Source organism: Argopecten irradians, chromosome 11 (assembly GCF_041381155.1).
Source record: "Argopecten irradians isolate NY chromosome 11, Ai_NY, whole genome shotgun sequence".
In the NCBI taxonomy this organism is placed as follows: domain Eukaryota; kingdom Metazoa; phylum Mollusca; class Bivalvia; order Pectinida; family Pectinidae; genus Argopecten; species Argopecten irradians.
This window is the reverse complement of record NC_091144.1, coordinates 8,014,365-8,040,663: the sequence shown is the minus strand read 5'-3', so window position 1 is coordinate 8,040,663 and position 26,299 is coordinate 8,014,365. Positions and strand designations below refer to the sequence as shown.

The window sequence follows — 26,299 nt, the reverse complement described above, 5'->3', positions numbered from 1 at the left end:
CAGCTGACGGTTGTGTGGTTATTTCGGTTATAGGGTTTGTTACAAGACTTTTCTTTTGATGTCATTGAGATAATTTGGTTGTCCACCATATCTAGCCTGCCTTTGTTTAGGTCAGGTAGGCAATTGCTGACACCCAAGGGATCTGCTGGAATGATTATTCTACCCCCTTCGCTAATTACCAAATTGAACTCGTATTGTTGGAAGTGCGCACGCGGGATCGTGCTAGATTGGTGTGTGTCCACACTCTGTGCTAATGATGAGGCACGCGAAAGGTCATTCCGAGAAGATGAACCGGATCGGGAGTTATCGGTACATTTACACCTGTGCCCACTTTGAGGATGGTTATCATTGCGCAATACCGGGGGGTCGCTTTCCATGTTCTGTACTGGCGGCCCCCTCCGTGGTGTTGGAGAACCATCATGTGACAATCTTTGGCTCATCTGCTGCGGGGACGGTCGCGGTGAACGGTACACATTGACACTGGGTACGACAAACTGTACTGCCCCCGGTGGTTGGGGTGAAAGCTGAGGGCTTTTATCACGATGCTGGTGGTACCCCCCATAAGGGTCGTTGCTCAAGCTATCCATCCTATGAATATTGGGATTTGAGTCCCCGTCCCAATGGTCAATGTTAGAGGGACTGGGGCCCTCGCGCCAACGTGATGTGTGCATCGGACTCTGGTGTAGTATACCTGCTGGACTAACAGGCGGAGGTACGGGTTTATCGGGTAGTACCAAGTTAGTCTGAGTGACTATGACCCCCTCAGTGTCCATGCCAAGGCGGGTAACAATTGTTGTCCTACCCTTTTGAGGATGGAATCTCAACTTTGTCGGGGCATTTCAAGACTGATGAGGTTATTCGAGCCGACGTTTTATTTAATAAGAAGCCCCCACAGACCCGACTCTCTGTTTCTGTTGTTATCTGGTCAGACCCTAAAGACGCGTGGCTCTTATGAGCAAACCCAGGGACCGATGTTGCTATTTTGGGGTATTGTGTATAACTAATTGGTCCCCCTTGGGGCTGTGTACAATGTTGTCGGGTAGCGGAACATGGGATTTTATCTCCCCAGACTGGTAGAGGGATAACACTTTGCAGTGTTTTTTCCACCAAAGTGCTTATCAGCGGCTTGGCTTTGACTATTTCCCCAACATGTCCGACTCTGCATGTCGGCTCGTGAGGTCACGGTCATCAAGCCAGCTGTAGGGGGCACATAAGTGGCACTACACCCCTCCCCCCTTTTAAGGGCTTCAGACGTCTTTTGTACCTTAAGCTCCTCTATGATTCTCCTTATGTCCCTAAACTCCTGCCTCCACATCTCATCCCTATATGTGAGATCAGTACGTGGATTGGGCGGAGTCGTCACATCTACGGCAGTTATCTGCCCCTCCATCATCCAAGTAACCCATACCTCCCTTTTTACTATTGAGATGTCTGTTAACTCATCCGGAGATAATGGGCCACCCTTTTTATTTCTCTCTTCAACTATTTTGGTAGCTGTTGCCTGATCTACCCGTGGCAATGTCTTTAGCACCTGCTTGTCAGCGGTGTAAAGATTCACACATTCAGACATTTCTTTCCTGTAAATGTGAGTACGAATTTACTATATATTTCCAAGAAATGAAAACACTAAGGCTGACAAGCCGTTTACGTAGAAAGTCACTACGTATGCCGCCGAAATTGGGCAGCCCACAGCGCAAACGTACAAACGACAAAAACCGTAACTATATATCTAGAGAAAAAAGCCCACACGATCAGGTGTGCCGATAAAACGTATAACATAAAAATTGTCAGGAACGGTTTAATTAAAAACCTGTCCCTAACCTAGGCCTAACCTACAAATTCTATTAAAAAATGACCCCCCTCGACAGGTGTTGTCACTCATGCCACTAATGGCGCGAGCAAGCACGTGCCGGACGGTGTAAACACACTCGGTACAAACACATGATATAATAAATTATACAAGTGAAATAGGCGTAAATTCGCCGACTTCTGACACCAGTCAAGAAAATACATATCGATGGCCTTAGATGAAGTAACAACACCAAACATATGCAAGATTTCCTGCGTAATATATGATAACTGTGGAGATTCATGTCGCTGATTTGTCGTCTGGCGCAGTGACAGTCAACTACCGCGCGGTTTTTAGGTCAACGGCGGGAATCATAAGACGACCCGCGTTAAAAAATAACATTCTATTTACTTTAATTAAATTGTTCAGCAGATGATGATAAGTGTAGTATTGACTGTTAGTTAATAACTTTTGCGACTCTACAAAATAATCGATCTCGTTTTACATTCCCATTTTAAAAATTAAAAGCCGTTTCGGAAAGGTAGTGGCCCTTTAACCAAAATTTAAGCATTTGAGCATGAAGTAGCTACTAGCCAACATTGATTGGGATTCTGAGTAAATGGAATTGGCGTTTTTATTTTTATTTTATTTTTCATTTCTGAAAATAAGACAAATCAGAGACTTAAAGGGACAATTCACTCAGGCTAATTCTTTTACATAACCACGAAACAAAATATGGCATAAATGTATTGTTCTACATTTCTTATGAAACATATAACATAAAATATTGACAAATTCCACGTCATTGTTTAGTATTTTAATTTATATCGTTGTAATTACAAATCTTTGATCAATACGATTAAGCAGGTACAATGTGTGCGCTGTACCCATACCCGAGCAAAAGTCACGCACGTTAAACAAATGAACTATATAACCACTGAGGAGGTGATAAAATGATTTTTAGGCAAGACAATTCACCTAATAAGGTAAACACACTACTGTCAGAGCGATTTGAGCAGTTCTAGACAAAAGTAGCATTACTCTACGAGCATAGGACAGGGTTCGGCATAGAACGAATATACATATGTACGTACCCGGCCTACTATACCTTTCGGCCGGGTACGAATTGGTCCCGATGTGTCGTAGTGGAGCACTGTCTCCGAAAATCACTCGGGCACAGTTTTCTATACCTTTTGTAGGTTTCCAATTATTTAATGGGTATACACGCATTTACATATTATTTTTGTCTAAAACAAACATAACTACCATTCTTAATATCTACCGTACCGCTCACAAGACGTCAAATTCACAATTTGTGGACTTGCCGTATAAATACCCTTCAGAAAGACCTCCACATGTATTATGTAAAAAAAAAAAATAATGCCTCGATGAGAATTTGATATTTTATGTGGTTCAGTTTTATTGCCTTGTAGGTTGGCGATATCAATCAAGTACGATAAAATGCGTCCTCGATACTCCAGGGGTTCCGATCACTTACGCTCTCTACACCCCTGGACTATCTCATAGTAAAACTGAAGGCAGTTCAGAGGAACAAATCTGAACCAATCCCAGGCCAGCAAAAAAATCCTTTGAAGTCTACAGAGAGAGCGACGCCCAACCTCAAAGCCACATAGTTAACCACAGTGTACCGTTATACAAATCTTTTGATGCACATCAAAGGACTAAATTAGCTGTTCTGTACTGTTCCTCCAGTTTTACTATGAGATAGTCCAGGGGTGTAGAGATCGTGAGTGATCGGAACCCCTGGAGTATCGAGGATGGATAAAATGCCAACAAACGTTTTATAATGGTTTGCATAATCATTACTTTGCTCCATTAGCAGTAATAGGCACCAATTGTAGCTCTAAGGACGACACCATTTTCTGTCTAAAAGTCTTTTAGCTACAATATTGCAGCTAAGTTCGGCACACAAGTTGTTCGACCACAATTAATGTGTAATGGCGGACAGCGAGTTTGAACATTTCACACGCATTTCACAACCATGGACTTTTATGGCATATATAACAGTAAAACCGACTGATCTAATTTCCATTAGAACTGTTTTTTTCTTCCGATATATGTACAAACTTTAATGTTCTCTTAGACTGAATTGTCCCTTTAAATAGTAATTATATCTAAATCTCTGGACAAATTAATGAATCATATACATTTGTAATTTAGATTAAATATTATTGTATTTATTTCAAAATATGATGAAAATATTCTTTATTTTAAAAACATGTGCATGTATGTGTTTGATCAGAAACTTATATACATATATAAGTTTCTGCCTTGATCCCGGAAATTTCCATTTCCCTATTTGGTTTGTGTACTACTGCAGACCCAGGAATTATAATTACAACCAATGAAAACAGTTGGGAAGTACCCGGATAAGCAATTTAATGGCCGACATCTCAACAGGTTTGTGTCGTAGAAAGATGTATTGAATGTTAACCGATATTTTTTGCCATGTTAGGCTTGTATTTGACTTTTCCGTCCCATTAATTAATTTTAAAATTAATTCAATCTTGTTTACTCATGACGTTGGTCTACAATTTCGTTGAACCTGAAATATAAGATTATAGACAGTGTTTTGTATGGGATGCATGATTTGTCATTATCATCATATGTATGCTAGCTACTAGGCCTACTTTACGAGTTCCCTAAACCGTCAGATGGGTACACTTATAACAATTCTGTTGCCGTAGTCAACACAAAAGCTTCGGTTAAAAGATCTAACGACCACCGGCTGGGATAGACTTGAGACCGATATTCATGTTTACAGACGGATTTTTCAGTAGGCCCTACATAAATATTGATTCTTAGAAATATATATAATCATTGCCGTCGAAAGCATGTTAACATACCTATACTCGAACATTATCAACAGAATATTGTTCAATCAGACCATGCATATATAAGCGACATGTATGCATCTATGTTCGCATCACAAGTACAATAATATAACGTTAAATGATTGTCAATATTGTACTGCAAAAGTCCAAAGATGTGTAAAGGCAGAAGTAAGGCCAAAAAAAATATGTCTGTTCAGGGGAACCTGACCGACCCTAAACATGTAATTTTTCACCCCGACCCTAATTTTTTTGTCTCAACTTTTCTACGAAAAAAATATTAGGGGTGAATTAACGTTAACGGTATAACGCGGTGAAGTAGAACCGTGGTATTACGTATTCGGTTCGGTACACGGTATTGTTATACAAAGTACGGTCAAGGCTTTTTCTCACTGCTTTTGGAATGGGGTCTGGGGTTTTGAATTTGGGGAAATAGCACACCAAAAGCAAGATTTGGGAAAATTATGAAATATGAAATAAAGCATAACAAATAAGATTTTTTTAATTTCCAGTGTAGTTTATGTACTTTTCTGAAGCCCACACACAAAGATTTAAGCCTTTACCAACTAAGTGCATGCAATATTTTTGGACAGTTTTAATTTCCAGAAACTTTGATTTTGGGAAATTTTAGGCTTGAATCGGGAAAAATTTAGAGGTTTTGTCATAAAATTGGCCCCAAATCATGCTGAAAAAAAGCCCTGACGGTACATGCACTGTGAGTGGAAAAGTTTTCTATGGGTGGCTTTTTCACTGAACGCCGGCTACACAAGTCCGATAACAACAAGTCCCTGATTGGTCATGTGGCCTTCATTGTGACCCAATTACAAACCGCCTTACATAAAGTCAATGTTTTGACAGGAAATGGAGGAGGCATCACCATCGTCTGTACATTTGAGAGATGCTCCCGCAATAGAGCATTGTACTGTTCTGCAGTTTTAGAACAATTTGGTTTTAGAACGAAGGACGCTATGGCAGCTACATGCCGTATATGTTATGCAGATTTATTCATATAAGCAAGGCAATAAATCGAACATGAACACACACTTAAGTTATAAAACACAACCTCGGCAACATGCGTACTGACATTACACATACTCAAGTCTAAGTTGGACAAGTTCCGATTGCAAGCACTGCCAAAAAATCACAATGCCAGACGACGATATCCGAGATATTTTCTAAAAATTTACCCTATAAATAACTGTAAATCCAAGAAAGTTACACAGACAATTGGGTGTTTTATTGCAGTTGACATGCATCCATACTTCATTGTTGAAAACATCTGTGGAAAGTTAGAAAGTGCTGGGGATATCATGTGCCATCAAAAGGCCTCCCTTTCTTGTGAAAACATAGACAAACTTGTGTTCTTTAAAAAAAAATTGGTCATTCTGGACGATTTGCAGTGAAATTTTGATTTTTGAATTCAATAAACTTGGGAGTTAAAAATTAATTGCCTTATTCATCTCCTATCAGTTTTACATGTACCGAAGCGAAAAAACGGAACTGTCCACTCTATACCGAAATATGTACTGAACAGTGAAGTATTCCGAGGGATGACACTAGGCACTGTCACCCTCTAATGCAGGTAGTATTTATTTTATTATACCAAAAGTCCAGAAACAAAACTAGTTTTTTTTGCAATCTATGGAAACATTTTACATTATTTTAGCAAAAGTCATAAACTCACCGTCGGCAGTAAAATAGCATATCAGCTTCTACTCAATAATGCTTATTACCATTGCATTGTTAAAAAGAATACTCACAATAAGCATTCAGTGAAATATTCTTGTTGTCTTGTCTCCTGCATTAATTAAAATCTTATATAATTAGGACTAAAGTTTTTATAAACTCATTGAATTTTAGTTTCATCTCGCCGTCAGTTTACAACTTTAGCAACGTCACGAAGACACTATAATTATAAGTAATCACATGTCTTCGGTTCACCTAATCACCAACAGGATTAATCAAAACCAACACATAGGCCTAGTGCTTAGAGTGTAAGCGAAAAGGTGTGAACGGAAAGCTCCGTACTTAATTTGAAAAAAAGATATTGATAAACAGACTGATTTGGCAAAACTATTACTAAATAGCTCCAGATAAATTTTGAAGAGTCGAGGCTTCAGAAAACAAAGATGGCGTCGAAAAAGGACACAAGTGCGTATCTTTTTCAGGCGGTCAATATTTTGCACTGTCAAAAATACGTTATCACCCGTTGCTAGGGGGTTGCTACAAACGTATCTATTGTCTCCTATTGTTCTAATGTTACCAGCTGTGTGATAGTGTAAAATACCAAATATCTCTCCACCAATCAGAATGCAGGATTCTCACTTGAGGTATAATAATCTGTTATATCTTCTTGCAAAAAGCATGGAAAACAGCCTGAAATTTGAGCCCTGTTGGTTGACTGATGGACTGTTTCTGATTTGCTAGTAATATGCCGATTCCGGGATACAAGGAACTCTTGTTGGTAGGAGGTAAAAGATGTTGATTTGGTCATGTGACCGCAAAAAATTCAGGGCACATATATGTACATTTTTCCATCATGGCGATGACACTTATAGCCAGAGAATACCACTGTCCGAGTAAAGGTCATTGTCGGTAATACTTGCTCGATAACAGAACTACGATAAATTGTTATGATTTGTGTTTCTTATTTGTTATTGATTTTTGGAAAAAAAGTACCCAGGAAAGCTATGAAATATTTGTGAGTGAGACGTCGGATACCGTTGATTTCCAACTGCTATGCGACAGCTCCATTTGATGCTGTAATTTTTATGTCATTTCCTTGTGAAGTGTCTAAATTCAATTTTCGTGCGTATTTAGATTATATTTGATGCAATAACAATATGTTTTGATAATTAGTGTTCTGTCATAATATGTAAATTTCCACCTGTGTTCAATCATTACAAATGCCGCCATTTTGTTTCAAATGTGGCCTAAATAAAGTCACTTGGTGATGAAAGTCACATGATCACTAAACTGACTGAATGTTGTATTTCGGAAACGGTGTATTATGATATGATATATATTATGTTTGTGAATGAGAGATTGTATGAGAGAAGAGTATGAGTAATAACTGTTTCCGGTCCCAATGCCAAACAATGCTGCTGTCTGTCTAAAGATGTAATGTTACTTATATGATGTATATAACATGTTTATGGTCACCATTTAATATTATCTCCCTTTATCACAGGTATACTGTGACTGTTGGATATGAGAAAATTACCTTAGCCCTGTAGGTGTTAAAGTGGAGTAGAATTAATCATGACTCAGGTAAGTCAGCTGATCCAGATCTTGACAATCTTACTGTTTACTTATTTCAGCGGATATTTGATCATGCTTATATGTAATTATTAAAGAAAGACATATATATATGTACAAGGGCATGTAAACATTTTCCTCTAAAAATATGTACATATTTTAGTTTAACAAATAGCTCATTTATATACTATATATATGTATTGTAGACTACTAGTTCATCAGGTTTGACTCTTCAACTTCCCTAAGATTCTTTTTAGTATTAAGTAGCATAACATTATAAACAAATGTAGTGATTTATATTATTATCTTAGCGAGATTTAAGATTAGTAGACAGAAGTTGAAAAACCCTTTTCTACTGCTTTTCCATTGTATGAGTATGTAGCTTTGTTTTGACCACAGAGGTGGCAGAATTATTATATGGTAAATATACATTGGTTTTATTTTGTATCATAGTTACACCCTCCCAGGTTAAGAACAGTTATATATATATATACAAAACAGGCAGATGGCAAGATATTCAGTCAGTATCATTAATATGAAAATCCTCGGTTAATACCATATATATTCTGATGTAAATTGATGGCACACAAAATGAAAGTCATGGGTGGTTCGGTTTGAATTTCAGAATCACAGGATGGATGATTTATCACGAGTAACAACCTCAAACTGTGTCAAGATATTTATACAGAGGGATTTCAGTGATGGCACCTCCATTAAATTCCTTACCAAGTTTCCTCCTGAGTTAGATGGAAAGGTATATGTAAGAGACGACATAAAAATAAACTTATCTTTTGTTTCTACTAGAATACTGTATATGTGTATCCTTAATTACATATACACTTTCTAGGGTTGATAAATCACAATGTCTTTCTGAAAACAGATTGATAACTGTTTTAAAAAGGGTTTTTGAATTCAAGATCCCATTTGACATGAGTAAAGTACAATTTACCGTTGTTTATCATAGTCCCATCATCCAGTGATTATGACATCTTTATTTGATGTTATTTTTGTGACGTAATAATTACCTGAAGTGGGGACTGACCAACGATAAATCGTACTTCCATTTTGGGATCTCGAAATTCCTGTATTAAGGACTATGAAGAAAAAACTGAATGTAAAATGACATGCATAAATTACTTCATGCATAACATGTTTTAAGATCTTATCTTTCTTTTGTTAGATTGACTCGGAACAGTTTGTTCGGACTGTAACACAATTGAATTCCATGTTCAGTGAGGCTGAGAGCCTGGGAAGCAGAAACTACTGTGAAAGTTGTTTAGCTTGTCTAACAGCTTACATGTCATACATTTGTTTTGATACACATTATGAAAAGGTAAACACTTAAATTCTTTGTTTCAAAAATGTTTATCTTTCATTATTACATCAGGATTGTGTAACAAACCGTAACTTTACAAAATCAATTATAATTCAGGCTTTATTGTAGATACTCCTAATCAATGTGTTAAAGGACTATGTATGGTTTGGGCCCATTTTGGCCCCCAAATCTATAAAATTTTCAAAACTGTCATTTAATGATTAATTTGTGGTATTTAAAATATTAAGCTTATCCCTGATACAAATATTAATAATGATTGTTGTCTAATTTTGCAGATGTAGTTGCCATGGTAACCATCCAAAATATAAAAAGATGGAAATTTTGAGAATTCTGGCCATTTTTTGCTACGTTTTTGTCTATGAAACTATACAGCGCATCCTTGAACAGACTTAATATTTACTGAGAATATGTTTGCACTTCCAATACATCTTTAGGAAAAATATCAAGTTTGTTCAAGAATGCACTCTATGGTTTCTAAAGCAAAAACCTAGCAAAAAGTAGCAGAATTTGTCAAAAATTTCCATATTTTCATAGTTATGGATATTTTGATTAGTTACCATGGCAACTGAAGCTGCAAAATTAGAAAACTATCATTACAATTAAATAAGGAATGTACTAAACATGTTAAATCCAACAATTTAAATACTAAAAAACAGTTTTAAAAATTTGACAAAATTGGGGGCCAAAAAGGGCCCAAACCATGCATAGTCCTTTGAAAATCTAATGTACAGAGAACTTTGTGAAATGTAAGCATGATGTATATATCCTATGTATGTTCAGATATCAGAGAAGTACATATTTAGTGGCAATGCTACTCTTTTACTTTAATCTTCAGATGTTAAAAAAGATAAAGAAATATGTAGAAGAACAAAACCAGACGATATATTTCCCCAGAGGACTGTTATTGGTGGACCCAGTGGAGCGAGGACTGCGTGTTGTATCCTTCCTAAAGTGTTACATCAGTCCATCTCTGTTATCTTTTCCCCTATTTATGTAAAGACCTTACCTAAGTGTGAAATCTAAATGATTATTTTTGGGTATTAAGCATCATTTTAGCAGGCGGTAAATATGGTCAAGGTTATCTTCAGTATTTGAAAATTTGCTGTTACCTTTACTTTAAAATGTCTCCTTTTTCATTTACGGTAATTCATTGAAGAAAAAACATTAGCTCATTCATAGTCTACAATTAATTTATATTTATAAACAGGCATAGCTCATTTATGATCTCAAGTCATAATCTTATATCCTCTTTTGGCCAATCTTACTATCCTTGCCTTAGACAATTATCCCTGATAAAAATCAACATTCATAGACCTTGCAGTATGTGTATCATAATAATCTTTTAGTTTGTATTATTTATGATTTAATGATATAAACTGAATAGTAATATAATCCTTAACTAGTTACAGCTTGAGATATGTGTGCTAAGTGAAAGCAATGGAAGAGGATGAAAAATTGCAGTGTAACATCATGGAATATGGAAATATGTTTTGCTTCACAGTGTCAAGAAAGAAAATAATCAATGAAACTTTACAATAATTTTCTTTACCTTAAGTGGAAAATAGAGTAGTAGATTTCTGATGGTCATCACATCTGTTCCTTTGTAGTCTTTCATTAAATTTTCAGCCTTATTATGGTGAGAATTGAATAGCGACTTTGTAAGGAACTGCATTTTATTTAAAAAAAAGTTTTGATCATGAAAACAAAGATATTTAAATTTGAATGTATACATTTTACAAGCATGTATTATACATGTACGATTATAACTTTTGTTTTAAGTTTTTAAATATTATACTGGAACAATGCAAGGAACAACTTAACTCTATTATATCAGGAAGATCTTTTCTCACAAAATTTTCACTTGATATATTTCTAACCCATGTAGACTCAAACTGTCAATTCATTCCATTGATAAGCCACTGACTGGTTGCTTCAGTAAATGTAACCTCATGTACCAATTTCAGTACATTTGTATGTACATGATAAAAATATGTTGGAACTCGCCCTACGTAATTGCAACATGATATGTAAATTACTTGTTCTATGTATGTGTATTATAAAGAGTTACTCCTATAGGAATCATGACACCAAACAAATTTTGGCTGCAATGTGAATTTTTTTTTCAAAGTTGATAAATGTGTATTCCGCTATTAAATATGGTTTTTACTACTGCATTACTTCAGTTGTCAAATTGTTTTTTTCACGTGATAGTTAAAAAAACAATTATAATTTGTGATATTATGCTACTTGTGTATTGCTTATATTTGATTGATGTATTTGTTCTATATGGATATTTGTAAGTTAAACTTGTGAATATCTTACTGCTTAGACTATTTGGCATCATTTTTCAAGGGAGACAACTCTGTGTTATTTGGCATCATTTTTCAAGGGGGACAATTCTACTTCACCTTTAGGTTCATTATCATGATGCTGTATATCAATACATGTATTATATTACATTAACAATGTTTGAACTTTCTTTTTGTCATAAAATGTTGAAAACAACTCATTGGTTGAGGAAAGGAAGTTAAAGGGGAGATAAATTTGTAAAACTGAAGGGAGGTTGCAATGTTAGAATCATAATAACAATACAAATAAAGGGATATCAATTTTGTTGTGTGTTATGAAAAAGAAGTCAGTTTTAAAGAAGTTTTAGAATATAACACTGTGTTTGGCATTTTGAATTACATAAGGTTACATGTATATAAAGTCTGCACTAAAGACCAAATAACATTTCTAAAATTTAAAGTACAAAAGTGACAAAATTTTGATAACCAGAGAAACCTTAAAGCCCATATTGCATTTCATTCAATGGAAACTTGTAAAACTCCAGAATATTTATAGATTTTGTGGAAGATGAGGAAGTTGATGTGTATGTACCCAACCTTTATCTTTTTATTGGTGAGGGTTTATGGAAGTAAAATGTAAATAATTTGGAAATTCAAGGTTTTTTTGTGGATGCTGTATCTTTAAATTTAAGCATTTATTTGAAAATGTCAAGTTATTAATAATGTGCAAAACAGTATAAAAAGTAATTGATTTATCAGATAAATTTTAGAATAAAATGTTCCTTATATATCCTTGGATTGACGTGATGTAGGATAACTTTATTACAGTTAAAACTAGATTCAATATTCAGGTGATTATTCTGTCTTTACCTATAGCAGAGTGAATTGTCCTTTTATGTAGATAATTCTTGATTATGTTTGTAAATTATGTACTTTTCTCTGAAAAATGCAATATTATACTTACAAATGAATATCTACCCACAAATGCACAACACTAGAAAAATGTTTAATATGCAAAATATTGTTCTAAAGGGACATTACTAAAACTGATTTAGGGTACTGCAGTATTTCATATATTAAACATTATAACAATGTAGACATGCTCTGGTGAATCATTGGTTGGCTCGATAACTAGGATGAAATCAGAAATTACTAAATTGATGCCTTGTGACTGTGTAGTAAGTAATTCGTTTCATACATCGTCTCTTTATGGCTACATAATGTTGATCATTTCATAGTTTATTCACCTTGATACCATCTTTACTTTCAATTTGTTGCTTCATCATTAATTGGTATCACTAGTAAATAGACATATTATATTCCATAATGTATTATACAGGGTATTCTAATTGAAATCACTTCATTTGTAGAAGAGCAGTTACAGATTAACTATAAGTAAATTCGGAATTGGAAATCTCTTGACCTTTCGGACTCACACTTATAACTCCTTATTCTCAGCTAATTCTATTTACAGTTCTTTTGGAGAGAAAAAAATACCAAAAAATTTACATCAATCTCAAAATGTTTCATTTTCATTTCTGATTTTAATAAAAACAATATGAAACAGGTTCCATTAAGATAAATTTGTCTAGGAATGATGGATTGATGCGATATCATCCTGGTAGGCTGTGTATTATATGTGTCACCTTTTGATTGATACTACAGTATATATCTACTAGGTTTCCCATCAGTTGTCCTTGCTACTCTAGGGGTTGCTATCACTGTCATTATATCCACCTCTGGTATATGTCAAAACACAACTGAAGACAGGCGACAACACAGATGAGCAGGAGGTTTTGTCCTTTGATTTACATCAAAATGATTTAATAACAGTACATTGTATGGGCTTGAAGTTGAGCCTTACTTTCTGCAAATCGCCAGAGGAAGTCTCTGCAGCCCAGTTGTGGATTATAACAACAATGATAGTAACCCCTGGAGTATCGAGGATGCCCATCCTTGTGTCCCATTGATGTGATATACATTGTATTTAATATTGATGTTGTTTTTGTAATATAACAATCGTGAGATGAAACAATTTTGTTTGTTGTTTTTGTTTTCTTGTATTGTTTGCTTTTCTTTCCATAAACATTTAGGTAAAAACATACTTCAGATTGATGAAACAATTAAGGAAATAAAACATAGAAGTCTATGTTCAGCTCCTTAAATTAGATTCCATCTGTTTCATTAATGAGGTCGTATATATCATATACAATGTACATGTAGCTACCTTATTTGTTTTTCTCTGTCACCGTTTCCTACCGGGCTACTGCACTTAAGGGGGAGTGAAACAAAGGGAGTAACTATATACATGTATACTAACCCAGACACCACCTCTGTGTGTACTGTTCTCGTAAGGGAAGTCTTTCCAAAAGATCTTAAGTGGTAGAAGTACACTTGCAGAAGAGCTACAAATCAAGTGACAGTTATGTTTCAGAAGTTATCAAGCAGAAGTTGACAAGTTGAGTTGTGGTCCTGACATAATTTATATCTTTTATGTGCCTGAAGGAAACCTGAAGGAAAGACGATCTCTATCATATGATATTGATAAAGAAACGGCATCCATAATATTTTGCATACAAGTAGAAAGGTGATACTGTAATGCTATAGCTGACCTTTGACATGTAGGAATTGTATGAGGTAAGTTATGTGTATATACTGGTATATAAATAATAATTTAAACAAACAAAAAAAAATAGTTTTAATTTCATTGTTGTAGATTAAGTGCTCTAGAAATTTTATGAAATGATGATCTCTTTCTCTTTCTTCTCTTGACATTTCTCTTTAAAATCAAGACAAAATATCAAACTAAAGATTTGAAAAAGAAAAAGGAATCTTTAAACCATTTTGTATGCATTTTGATAAACCCATTGTATGCCCTGTTTGCTGCAAATTATTATTCTTAGATGTAACCAAGGATTTATAAGTGTGATACGTCCTTGATGTAACACAAATCCATCAATGTTGATAGGATAAGTTGTGCAAAAGTAAAATTTTCAGTGATGGTGCAGGTTTTTATCAGACATGTAATTGTAGAAATTTTAAGTATGATAATAAATAATGTTTTTTAAAGATGACAAAATTTTGCATTCAAATGTATTGCAATTGGGTCTATTCCGGATTTTCCCAAGCATAACTGCGGATTATTAATTAGTTTGATACACGAACTTCCGGTTATTGGCGATCGACTTTCATTTTCTCATACATAACGTTAACCAAAGTAAATATCCCGATTTTTTTAATAATTTTTCAAATCTCGTATTTTTCGAAAAAAATCATATGACTGTCATATATACTCATCAGTCCATCCTCCAAATACAAAAAATGTATGACAACATCCATTATTGGCGATCGACTTTCATTTTCTCATACATAACGTTAACCAACGTGTTTCAGCCACTAACGGGTATGTATTCTTATGTATTAACTTGCTTTTCTTTTTAATGTCACATGTGCAACCCAGATATCTTACATTTCACAATGAATCCCTTAATAATACTATGTGAATCATGAACAACTGTACTCCAACAATGTTAGCGGTGGAGCATAATCTTTAAATTAATTTGTCTACCTAATTACAGGTAATGCAATGTGAGTAATTTGTATAACTGACATGGAAGTTGATTTTAACTCGCATGATGAGGCGAACAAATCCAACCAACTTGCAGGCAAAGACAAAGTTCACAAATGGAAAAGGAAGAGGAAACATAGTGGGACGTCAGCCTTATCAGCAGAGGAAATGTTAGTTAATGTTGAGGGATGATGCTTTATAATCAAACCGTGAAGATATAATCCATTCGAATACATGTACATGGGAAAGGAAATTATTATCACAGTAGTCCTGTAACCGTTGGACTTAACTTTATACATAGATAAATGGAACAATATCATATATATGACATATAATACTTATTGATTTAATTGAAATATTTCTCACATATATTATGATATACTATAATTAAACTTGACAATAAAAGAAGGTAATATGTAATGTTGTTTGGGTATTTAAAAGTTACTGTTTACTGTAAGTTGCTTTAAAATGCAATTTTATTATATTGTTGTCATTTACATTGTGAATACTTTTTCATCTCATAAAGCACAAAGAATCGGCTAAGATATGGGGAAACAACACTTCACTGTGCTGTCCATATTTTGAAGAATATACGAGATGCAGAAAACGGAGCGGTCCTCAAGTACATCTGTGCTTTGCTTAACTCTGGTGGTGGCATCTTACACATGCAGAATCTGGACTACAATACCAAAGTCCAGCCAAAGGATCTCGATACCTGGTGGAGTGCTATGGAAAACAAAATGGCCGACATGATTTCTGGAGATGATATTTGTAATTATTTTGATATGGTAGGAAACTACGATGATGAAGATTTGTATCTGTTTGTTAAAACTTCGGAGCATCTCTGTACACTAGACTATTACTGTAGACTCCCAACTGACACTGCCACACATGAAGTGTCCTATCACTCTGCCATGAAGATACTCAACTCCACCAGTGAACCCAGTGACCTCAACGATCTCCCACTCATCCCAACAGACTATAAATATGGAGAAACTCATGAATGTTTAAAACAGGAGACAAAACAGATTCAGTTTAAACAACTGTCAGCTCCCAGCAGTCGAGATGGGAAATCTCTCCCAACCAAAATTAAATATACAGTCACTAGGTACCTCTCTGCATTTGCTAACCATGAGGGCGGTCACATCTACTTTGGGATTGAAGATGAGCGAGCGGCGGTGCTAGGGGAAGAACTTTCAGAGGAAGAACAGGACAGAACAGGTCAGTTATAAAAAGAATTATATTAGCAAGAAGAAAACAGTACAGGTGAGTTATGGAAATGGTCAAGTGAACAAAAAAAGGTGTGCTTCAGTTATGATATAACGTCAATTGACAAAGTGAGTAAAGATGGAAATTGAGTGAGAATTTAAATCAAAGTAAGTTAGATTCAAGAGTGGTTAATCATGCCAAGGATTATGCAGTCATGAGTTCTAGTAAAAAAGATCCCCAGACAGTTTGTTTCAGTAATGTGATACAAAAGTGAAAGTATTTACACCAAAATAAGAGAATGTGACCTTGTTCAATTGAAATTGCAGTCAATACTATTTTACCGTTAACATTATTTTTAGAATTTGACATAATTTGTATTGTGAGATACAAATATATTGTTTGAATATTAGTGGTATTATGTTATTATTTCTGACCAATCTAACTGTTCTAACAACATACAAAACTGTACATCTTCAATCTGATTTTTACAGTCGAACTGATGGTTGCAAAGATGGAACCAGTAATCTGGAGAGACACTGACTTTCAGCCAATCAGAGGCAAGCATTGGGACATTCAATTCTTCCCTGTTCATGGGTCTCCATGGCGAATGGTAGGTATATGAAGAAACTATGAACATAGAAAGGGAAATGTAATTTCTTAAGCAGGGATGTTTTGACATGGTAGTTTATGTTGAGATGATTAGTAATTACAGTCGTTTAGGATGAACAGATAATTATTCAATTTGGTATACATGTCAATAATATCTTGATTGGGTTAACTTTATGGGTAGCTTTGTATGTAATTTTAAAAAGCAATGCTATTGCTAAAATTAAGTTACTTGCTGGGTTTAAGAGACATACAGTCAAACCTGCTACATAAAGGGCTACCTGTCTATAAAGGACAGACTCATCAACTCCATTTGGTGCAATTTTCTGTGTACATATATGATATCTGTTCAAAGGACAGTCATCTGTCTATAAAGAGATTTGTGCTGTCACTTTTGTGTCCTTTATAGACAGGTTTGACTGTACATATGTAATTAGTCACAAGTGATATCTGAAACATATCAGGCTATCATTTAAATGTGTATGAATGCGTTTACTTTTTGTTACCTGCAGGGTCGCCGGATGGTTGTGGTGGTGTCGGTCTGTAAGTTTCCTGGTGGAGTATTCACATCAGTTCCTGAGAGTTACTACGTTAATGATTATGGAGCAGTGGAGAAGTGGAGCTTTAAGCTGTGGAAACAGGCACTTCTGTCATCTCACAGGGGTAATGTATAATTTTACACTCATCTCAGAGTAGTAATGTATATTTCAACATACTTCGCGTTTAATAGGTTAATAAATGTTTTGGTAGGAGAACTGGTACAGGTAAGAGAAATATAGTGTTTAGTCTTTCTCTAATCTTTGTCATTTGAAAATAAAGTCCCATTGAAAATATGCTCTGTGATTTTCAGTCAAAACTTTCAACAGTTTCAATCTGCAGATCGTTTCATAGTCACTGTAGTAAAATATTTAACTGTTGTTAAGTAATGGTAATATATAACATGAAATATTTGTGTGTATGTTTTTTGGTGGTTTGGAACTTGATCTTTGTTGGATATGAATATTTGTGGTAAGCTGATTTCACAATAGTGACAATTATATAAAAACTGAATATGTTGTTTTTATTTTGTGGTCTCATAAAACACTACGAAAAAAAAAATTATACATTATGTAATTTCCTGCTATTTATTGCGTTTATAGACAAGTTATATTCCCAATATATACTTACAGATAAACCTGAACTACACAACAGATTTGTGAAGCTTTCCCTCAATGTACCCCAGGCCCCGCTGGTGTTTACACTACAGCACACAGTCGAGGCCATCAAAAGTAAACTCCTACAAAGTAAGACCAACTTTATCTTTTTTATTTATTTTCTGAATTTTGCTCTTTGCTGATTTACATTCTGTAATACTAGGTCTGATCAAGTTGCCTCCTTTTCATAATGGAGTTAAAAGATTACTGTTTGTTGAAGTCATATATGACAATATCCTGATTATCAATTGATGTAAAATGAATTACTGGTATATATATATATATATATATATATAAAAAAAACACAACTATAAAACAGTTTTTTCTCCCTAGCGCTTTCTCGGCTCATGCCGGTCTTCAGGGGTTTGAATTCTTTTATTTTTAAAATAAAAGAATTCAAACCCCTGAAGACCGGCATGAGCCGAGAAAGCGCTAGGGAGAAAAAACTGTTTTATAGTTGTGTTTTTTTATGTATATGGAAACCATCACATGGACATTGTTCTTTTTTATTTATATATATATATATATATATACAGTATAGGCTATAAGTTTTCAGAGCTCAAACTATGGTGATAAAGATCTAAATCAGTATGTGTCATTTGATACTATATAGGGGAGTCATGTGCTTTTGGGAAAATTTATTAATATTTCTTTGACAGTGAGGGTAAATTGTAATAGTCAAACAATGTTATCTCAAAAGCAATAGGATCATGATTGAACTTAAATTTACATTTTAAGACTTTGCATGGACCTGCAAAAGTACCTGTTTTAAAGATTCATTTTATTACGAGCCATCAGATACTGTTCACTAACACAATATTAACAAAATGACTTTTTTAACAATACTGAAGAACATTGTAGTCCTTACCAGAGTTGTTAGTAACAAAAATTCTGAATGTTTTTAGGAAGTAAAACTGAATGGATACAGCCACGACACGCTCTTGATATGGTGACCAATTCTAAGAAGAAAGAGTTTATACGGGATACTCTGGAGCAGTACAGAGAGGCTGACAGCTTGTGTATAGTCGTTAACTGCTGGGGTCTCCAGGTGACTCTACCTCCACCTAAATGTGTTTTGTGTGATGTCCTTATCCTTAGTGAGTTGCATGGATGTCTCCTACTCACCTTCACTAACGAGGTAAACTGTCGGACACGGGAATACTCGTCTTCTGTAGCTGCCTTCCTTAAAAGTCGGCTGGTACTGCATGGAGGCTGTATAGATAAATTTGGCATCACTTGTCAAGTTGTCCTCGGTCAGGAAAATGCTGGTCAAACAGACACAGTTTGCCCAAGAAATAATGACTTATTAGATGAAGAAGATCTTTATCCTTCCCACTATAACATGAACCCTCACAAGTTTAGAAACCTGATGGGTTCTCTGGTTGTCTGTATATCTGCCTACAAGCCTGTAGACTTTACCACCCTGGCTACGGGTAATATGGAGGAAGTACTAGCCAAAATGGCCTACTTTTTCCTACTCACTAGCGATCAGTTTGATCTGTTTTGGAGTCAGCAATTTACCAAGGAACTGTGGATTCACGGACCGCCAGGAGCTGGAAAGACTGTGGCTGCGGTACAACTGATTCAGGAACTCCGGAGACGAGGCAGTGCCCAACAACATATTCTGTACCTGGCTGAGAACGACATGTTGTGTTCATATGTCAGGTTAGTACGATTAAAACATGTTTTGTGATTGGTTACATATTGCTTAAATCAACTTATTTTGTAATGCACCTGGTAAAAGTCCTTGATCTCTGTGATATACACGAGTAAAGGGTTACTATTCAGCAAACTCAATTTAACTTAATTTATGACATATGCAAAAAGTCAACAATTATTGTCAATATTGTGACAGGCCATAATAAATTTTTCTTTCACTATGACTATGAAACTACATGCAAGTTGATAATATACACATTTTGGTATCAAGGATTAAAAAACATAAAAATACTTTTAAGTGTTTCATTGTCTAAACTTACCAATTATGCTAGGTTTACACTATGAACATGTATCATCATAATCTTAATAAACAGTTCTTCAGAATACAATACAGACAACTTTAATCTTTTCAGATCATTCAACATTTGTGAAGTATGAAATACTCGAAATAAATATGTAATTTTTCAAGCATTCGTTCATGAAGAAAAATCAAAAAACGGCAGAAAACCTCAAGCATTGATGAGTCGAAGAATGTGCTTTCCTCCGGGAAACAGTTGCATCAGAAATGTAATCATTGACCTAGGCCAGAAACAGAAACTTCAAAGCAAGAGATGGTGTGGACTGAACAAGTATCAGGCTTCAGAAAACATACGCAACTTTAATCTTTCAGATCATCAACATGGTGTAAGCAGTATCAAGGAGTCGAGAGAATGCTTTCATTGCATTCAAACAGAAAGAACTGTGAGTCCTGATGGTAAGCATATCTTTCTGGTCCCTGATCATGGACTATTCTCAAAAGGTGCATAAATTTGAAGCTGGTCTTCCTTCAATAGTTGGTAAAAACAACTTCATGCTAAGTGAGGTTTCTAGAAACTCCCAGGAGATATTTGACTATGCTATGAACTTCATGAAACCAGAGGAGAAACTGATTGCAAATGATCAAGTTGAAAGTCTTAAAATGGTGGAAAGTCTTCCAAAACTAGGTCATGGCTATTCTTCAGGACATGATGTTAACATAGTATCTTGTAGTTCCAGTGAAGTGAATGATGCTGTAGCACGAGTTCTCTCGTCTGTTTTGGGATCTGGAGTAGATGTCCAGGATATTGCTATTCTGGTCGGAAGACGTCAGGACAAGGAAGACATGGCTCCTTCTGTTAAAAACCTTGTAGAAAGGTCCGGGGTGAAAGATCACGTTACCATAGACACAGTGAAAGGTTTCAGTGGTATGGACAGGTCGACCATTATAGGAGTAAACCCACGCGTGAATGATGATCACGCTGACTTTAATAAGTATATACTGAGTTTGGCAACTCGTGCTAGAGACAGTCTTGTTATAATCACTCAGTCAGATAAAAATAAGCTCAAACTTAATAAAAAAATGTCTGACCCTGTCTAAATTATTGATGCTAATTATAAAATGATATTTCTGATGCTGTCTAAATTATTGAATTAAAATGCGAAACGTAACATAAAAATTCTTACAATGTCTAAAATAAGGTCAGATTATTGTATAATACATAAAGAAAGTGGAAAAAATAAAAGTAAGAATTTTACTGTATCAACATCAATCAGCCTGAAAAATGTAGTAATATGATTGCGTTTGTCTTCCACCAAAACCTCTATGTTCTCATTGACATCAGAGTAATATTATATTAAGGTAATATAAATCGGTAACTGTGATGATTCAGGTTTTCGAAAAGGATACTATAATATTTGGCAATAAAAGATTGGTGGAAACCATGATGGACATTAGTGTCAATAGGTGTACTTTGTTTGGGGTATATCTGATAACATTCTACTGTAATGCTTTAAAATAAGTAAGATATGAGTTTGTCAAGTAACTTGTGATATTATCAAAAATGAACACTTAATTTGATACTTCGGCAGCTTCTGTTTACTTTATTCCGGTGATGAAGGAGTGAGCGTAATATTTGAAATCAAACCTAATAATTTGTCTTTAATATGATATACTTTTGTAATTAAATATTTATCAAATGGCAAAAGGGTTATGACATGTGTACAATTGTTAGTTGTAACTAAATGTATTTCTAAATTTCCATTCTGAAGTCTTTGTTTGACTGAATTAACGTCCTATTAACAGCTAGCTAGACCAAGTGGTTGAGTGCAATGAACTAACACTGGTGATATGATGATAGGTTCTCACCTTCCTCCACTTCAGAACGTATTTCTTCATCAGGATATCCCGTCTTCTTATCTCAAACCTAGTTCACCTTAAACACGTCCCCTCCAAGGTCGTTATGAAAAAGGAAAATCAGTATTAAGTTCCGACCACAGAAAATGACCTAAAACTACTGTAATTTACCATATTTTTTGCACGCGTCGTAAACCTGTGGATCAGACTAAATTTTTTTATCGTAATTTGTTATACATGCAGACATCTAATTTGCAATATAAGCATACATTTCATTAGCTGTACGAATAAAGGAGGTGGGACAACTCTTGATTTAGTCATAGCCGAGATCTCATTAGCTGTACAAATAAAGGAGGTGGGAAACTCTTGATTTAGTCATAGCCGAGATCTCATTAGCTGTACGAATAAGAGAGGTGGGACAACTCTTGATTTAGTCATAACAGAGATCTCATTAGCTGTACGAATAAGAGAGGTGGGAAACTCTTGATTTAGACATACCCAAGATCTCATTAGCTGTACAAATAAGGAAGGTGGGATAAGTCTTGATTTAGTCATACCCGAGATTTCATTAACTGTACAAATAAAGGAGGTGGGACAAGTCTTGATTTAGTCATAGCCGAGATCTCATTAGATGTACTAATAAGGGAGGTGGGATAAGTCTTGATTTAGTCATAGCTGAGATCTCATTAGCTGTACAAATAAAGGAGGTGGGACAAGTCTTGATTTAGTCATAGCCGAGATCTCATTAGCTGTACAAATAAAGGAGGTGGGACAAGTCTTGATTTAGTCATAGCCGAGATCTCATTAACTGTACAAATAAGGGAGGTGGGATAAGTCTTGATTTAGTCATAGCCGAGATCTCATTAACTGTACAAATAAGGAAGGTGGGATAAGTCTTGATTTAGTCATAGTCGAGATCTCATTAGCTGTACAAATAAGGAAGGTGGGGCAAGTCTTGATTTAGTCATAGCCGAGATCTCATTAGCTGTACTAATAAGGGAGGTGGGAAACTCTTGATTTAGTCATAGCCGAGATCTCATTAGCTGTACAAATAAAGGAGGTGGGACAAGTCTTGATTTAGTCATAGCCGAGATCTCATTAGCTGTACTAATAAGAGAGGTGGGACATGTCTTGATTTAGTCATAGCCGAGATCTCATTAGCTGTACTAATAAGGGAGGAGGGATAAGTCTTGATTTAGTCATAGTCGAGATCTCATTAGCTGTACAAATAAAGGAGGTGGGACAAGTCTTGATTTAGGTCATAGCCGAGATCTCATTAGCTGTACTAATGAGGGAGGTGGGATAAGTCTTGATTTAGTCATAGCCGAGATCTCATTAGCTGTACAAATAAGGGAGGTGGGATAAGTCTTGATTTAGTCATAGCCAAGATCTCATTAGCTGTACAAATAAAGGAGGTGTGACAACTAAGCATTGGTGTGATTTGAAAGAGTGGTTAAATTACTGTATTTTAACCAGTTTAAAAAAAACCCTTTAATCCTACATCAGGGGTATTTCTGGTGTTACTTGCATAACAACCCAGCTTGCATTGATTTCACGGTATATATATGAACTTGATACTAGGTAAGTACATGTAAGAAATTAAAGATATTCATTTTTGATTTCTCACTAACACCTGGTCAGCAAAAAATCAGGAAGTAAATCTAGGTAGGGTCATAAAGACCTGTACATGCTTTATCCAATATCAATAGTACGTCCTCACTAACAGCATGCTGTGCTATGGAAACGTAATACCAATCTAATACGAGAGATTAGATTATGTTTGCATTTGTGGATATTTATATATTGATTGAAGTCTTTATCTTACGTTGTGTCTGTGCAAAGGTTTATTGATTGATCGTAACCGTATGATTGGTTAGTTTTCCTCGCATTATATATGAGTTTTTACGATTACTGGAATGTTAATGTGGTCGTTTTTTAACACTTTTTAACGTTTATTAAAGACTTGTATTTTCCTTTACAAATAACTATTTTCAATTACCGTTTGGAGATAATAACTGCTTTTTATTAGGACATTTAGTACTGATTATACAACACATGTTTCAGTTTAGATGTTAGTTTCAACAAAATCTCTCTGCAAAAAATCAAATGTTAGCTTCAGCCCTAACGTTGGTCAGTTAATGGGCAACTACACACTAACCTGTAATGGGATTACATGACCCTGGCATTAATCCTACGTTATGTGACTTAATCAGGCAATGATTCAATTTCTACGGCGAATACTAGTACTAGTACTGTAGATGGATATATTCAATAGTTCGTTATAATCTGTTGAAATTCAGTTTTAATGGACCCTAACTTGGAGTGCAAAAATGAGAATTTGGAATGAATACATTATTTGTACTTTAAACCACTTTATTTAAACGTATAAAATAATAGAATGCGATTACGGATCTTGCTATCAATCATGTATTCACATTTTTTACGCAATTATTCGCGAAATATTTAAATAACGTTCGAGCTCTGTCGCAAAATTAAATGACAATTTGTATCTGGTGAAATTAAAGTGGTTTACAGTCGATATTAATTAATTATGTTTTACACTTTTTGAATGTATCACTTTATAACGTAAATACTGTATGTTGGTGCCATATACCTTCTGTTACATAAAAATAGTAGTATTTTATAGATTATGTATGTTTGTTACTTATACAGGGGGTCGAACATGTCTTTCTATGCGAAGGTGTAATTTGGTATGCGAAGCAAATTTGGTGTCGAAAGCTCCGCTTCGAGTGTCAACAGTGACTGGGAAATCACTCATGTCGCTTCTATGCTTCATGCAACACTCTTATACATGTTTGCGTTTCGGTGACAGAATGATTGCAGTTTCTAAAACTGCAACATATAATTACTGTCCTCACTTAAACAAAAATACGGTAGAAACAGCACCTGGGCATGGTACAGGACTTTTTTTGGCTGAATGTGAAATTGTAGTTCGTTACAACAGCCGTATGATAGACAGAATCCTTTAAAATACCCTATCAAATAAGGTTTGCCCTGTTTTCACTGTGAAAAAAAGACTGAATTCACAGTACCGAGCGTTTTATTTCGATGTACACGGACGAACTACAATTTTACATTCGGCGAAGAAAAGTCATTTACCGAAACACAACATCTATAAGAGTGTTGCATGAAGCATAGAAGCGAAATGAGTGATTTCCAAGTCACTGTTGACAATCGAAGCGGAGCTTTCGACGCCATATTTGCTTCGCATACCAAATTACACCTTCGCATACCAAGACACGTTCGACCCGCTGTTATAATTTATCAAATTTTTACTTTTAAAGAATTAAATAAATAAAACTGAACTGTTAATGTGCGTTTTGTTATTCCCCTTTAGTATATCACTGTTGCGTTTGATATGAAATACCAATCACCTTACATTGTTGTTTGTAACGATAAGATATGTCCTGTCTAAAGTAGTCAGACAGTCGATATAGGAAAGTTTGATTGCCGACATGGCATTAAAGTATTGTTTTCGAATGACCATGTCTGGAGTATCAACGAAACACATTTTAAATAAAAACATTTCTCGCACCTCGGACAGGGAAATCTCACATGATACCCAGTGCTAGATTTTTCTATCTCGTCCGATCTGTCTGGTACCTTTACGCGATTTTTGGCGGAATTTTACATCATTCATGTAACAGTCCGCGCATGTGACGTCATACTCTCGAATCGATGACGTCACACGCTTCAGACAATCAATATTATTAGAAATATGTACATTCAGCATTTACCATGCATTGTTTGGTTGTTGTTTTTAATGATTAAAATAGTATGTACCGATTGATCAGCTTTTTTCTTTGATATAACCGAACTATAGTTTTACGCGGAATGATTAAGTTCGAAACGCAGATGAAATGGTCAATTGGCTTTGAACCAGGAGGCCCAAGACGGGATAATTTTACTCTGAATGCGTTTATGGATTGTTTTATTATATCCTAGAGGTGCGAGAAAAAAAATCTATTACCTTTAAGTGATGAAGATCGGGTTATCTCAGTCTCGGGCTAAGATTTTGTAACATCCCAACCTCGGCTAACGCCTCGGTTGGGATTATGTTACAAAATCTTAGCCCTCGATTGAGATAACCCGATCTCGATCACTTACAGGTAACAGATTTTATTCATCTCTTTAAATGAAAATAAAAGAAACAACAAATTGAGCAACAAATACACATATGTATTGTCAATTGCTATAAAATTACGTAAACTTGGTCCTTTAGTCATTGCTGACTATCTAATTTTGATATCTGTCGCTTTTTTAAACCACTTGCACAACTGCCATTCGTTTTTGTGCTAACCCAGATTAAGACTCATTTGTGGAATGAATCCAATTTTCATTTATTGATGTAGCGCTCAATATTGAGGA

The 26,299-nt window shown here is 35.2% G+C and overlaps 2 protein-coding genes across 2 annotated transcripts; both read left to right on the top strand.

Moving 5' to 3' along the window:
- Positions 1 to 4,075: 4,075 nt before the first annotated feature.
- On the top strand, positions 4,076 to 13,558 carry LOC138334676 (golgin subfamily A member 7-like). The gene is made up of 6 exons (XM_069283337.1): positions 4,076 to 4,210; positions 7,832 to 7,911; positions 8,525 to 8,653; positions 9,080 to 9,232; positions 10,071 to 10,172; positions 10,645 to 13,558. Exons 2-6 carry the CDS (start codon positions 7,903 to 7,905, stop codon positions 10,684 to 10,686), a joined length of 435 nt encoding a protein of 144 aa, XP_069139438.1. The 5' UTR covers positions 4,076 to 4,210; positions 7,832 to 7,902; the 3' UTR covers positions 10,687 to 13,558.
- Positions 13,559 to 14,861: 1,303 nt separating this feature from the next.
- LOC138335704 (schlafen family member 13-like) lies at positions 14,862 to 25,243 on the top strand. The gene is made up of 10 exons (XM_069284866.1): positions 14,862 to 14,926; positions 15,102 to 15,261; positions 15,618 to 16,312; positions 16,792 to 16,910; positions 17,419 to 17,569; positions 18,076 to 18,189; positions 19,005 to 19,764; positions 20,172 to 20,190; positions 20,429 to 20,442; positions 20,518 to 25,243. Exons 2-10 carry the CDS (start codon positions 15,134 to 15,136, stop codon positions 21,152 to 21,154), a joined length of 2,637 nt encoding a protein of 878 aa, XP_069140967.1. The 5' UTR covers positions 14,862 to 14,926; positions 15,102 to 15,133; the 3' UTR covers positions 21,155 to 25,243.
- Positions 25,244 to 26,299: the final 1,056 nt, after the last annotated feature.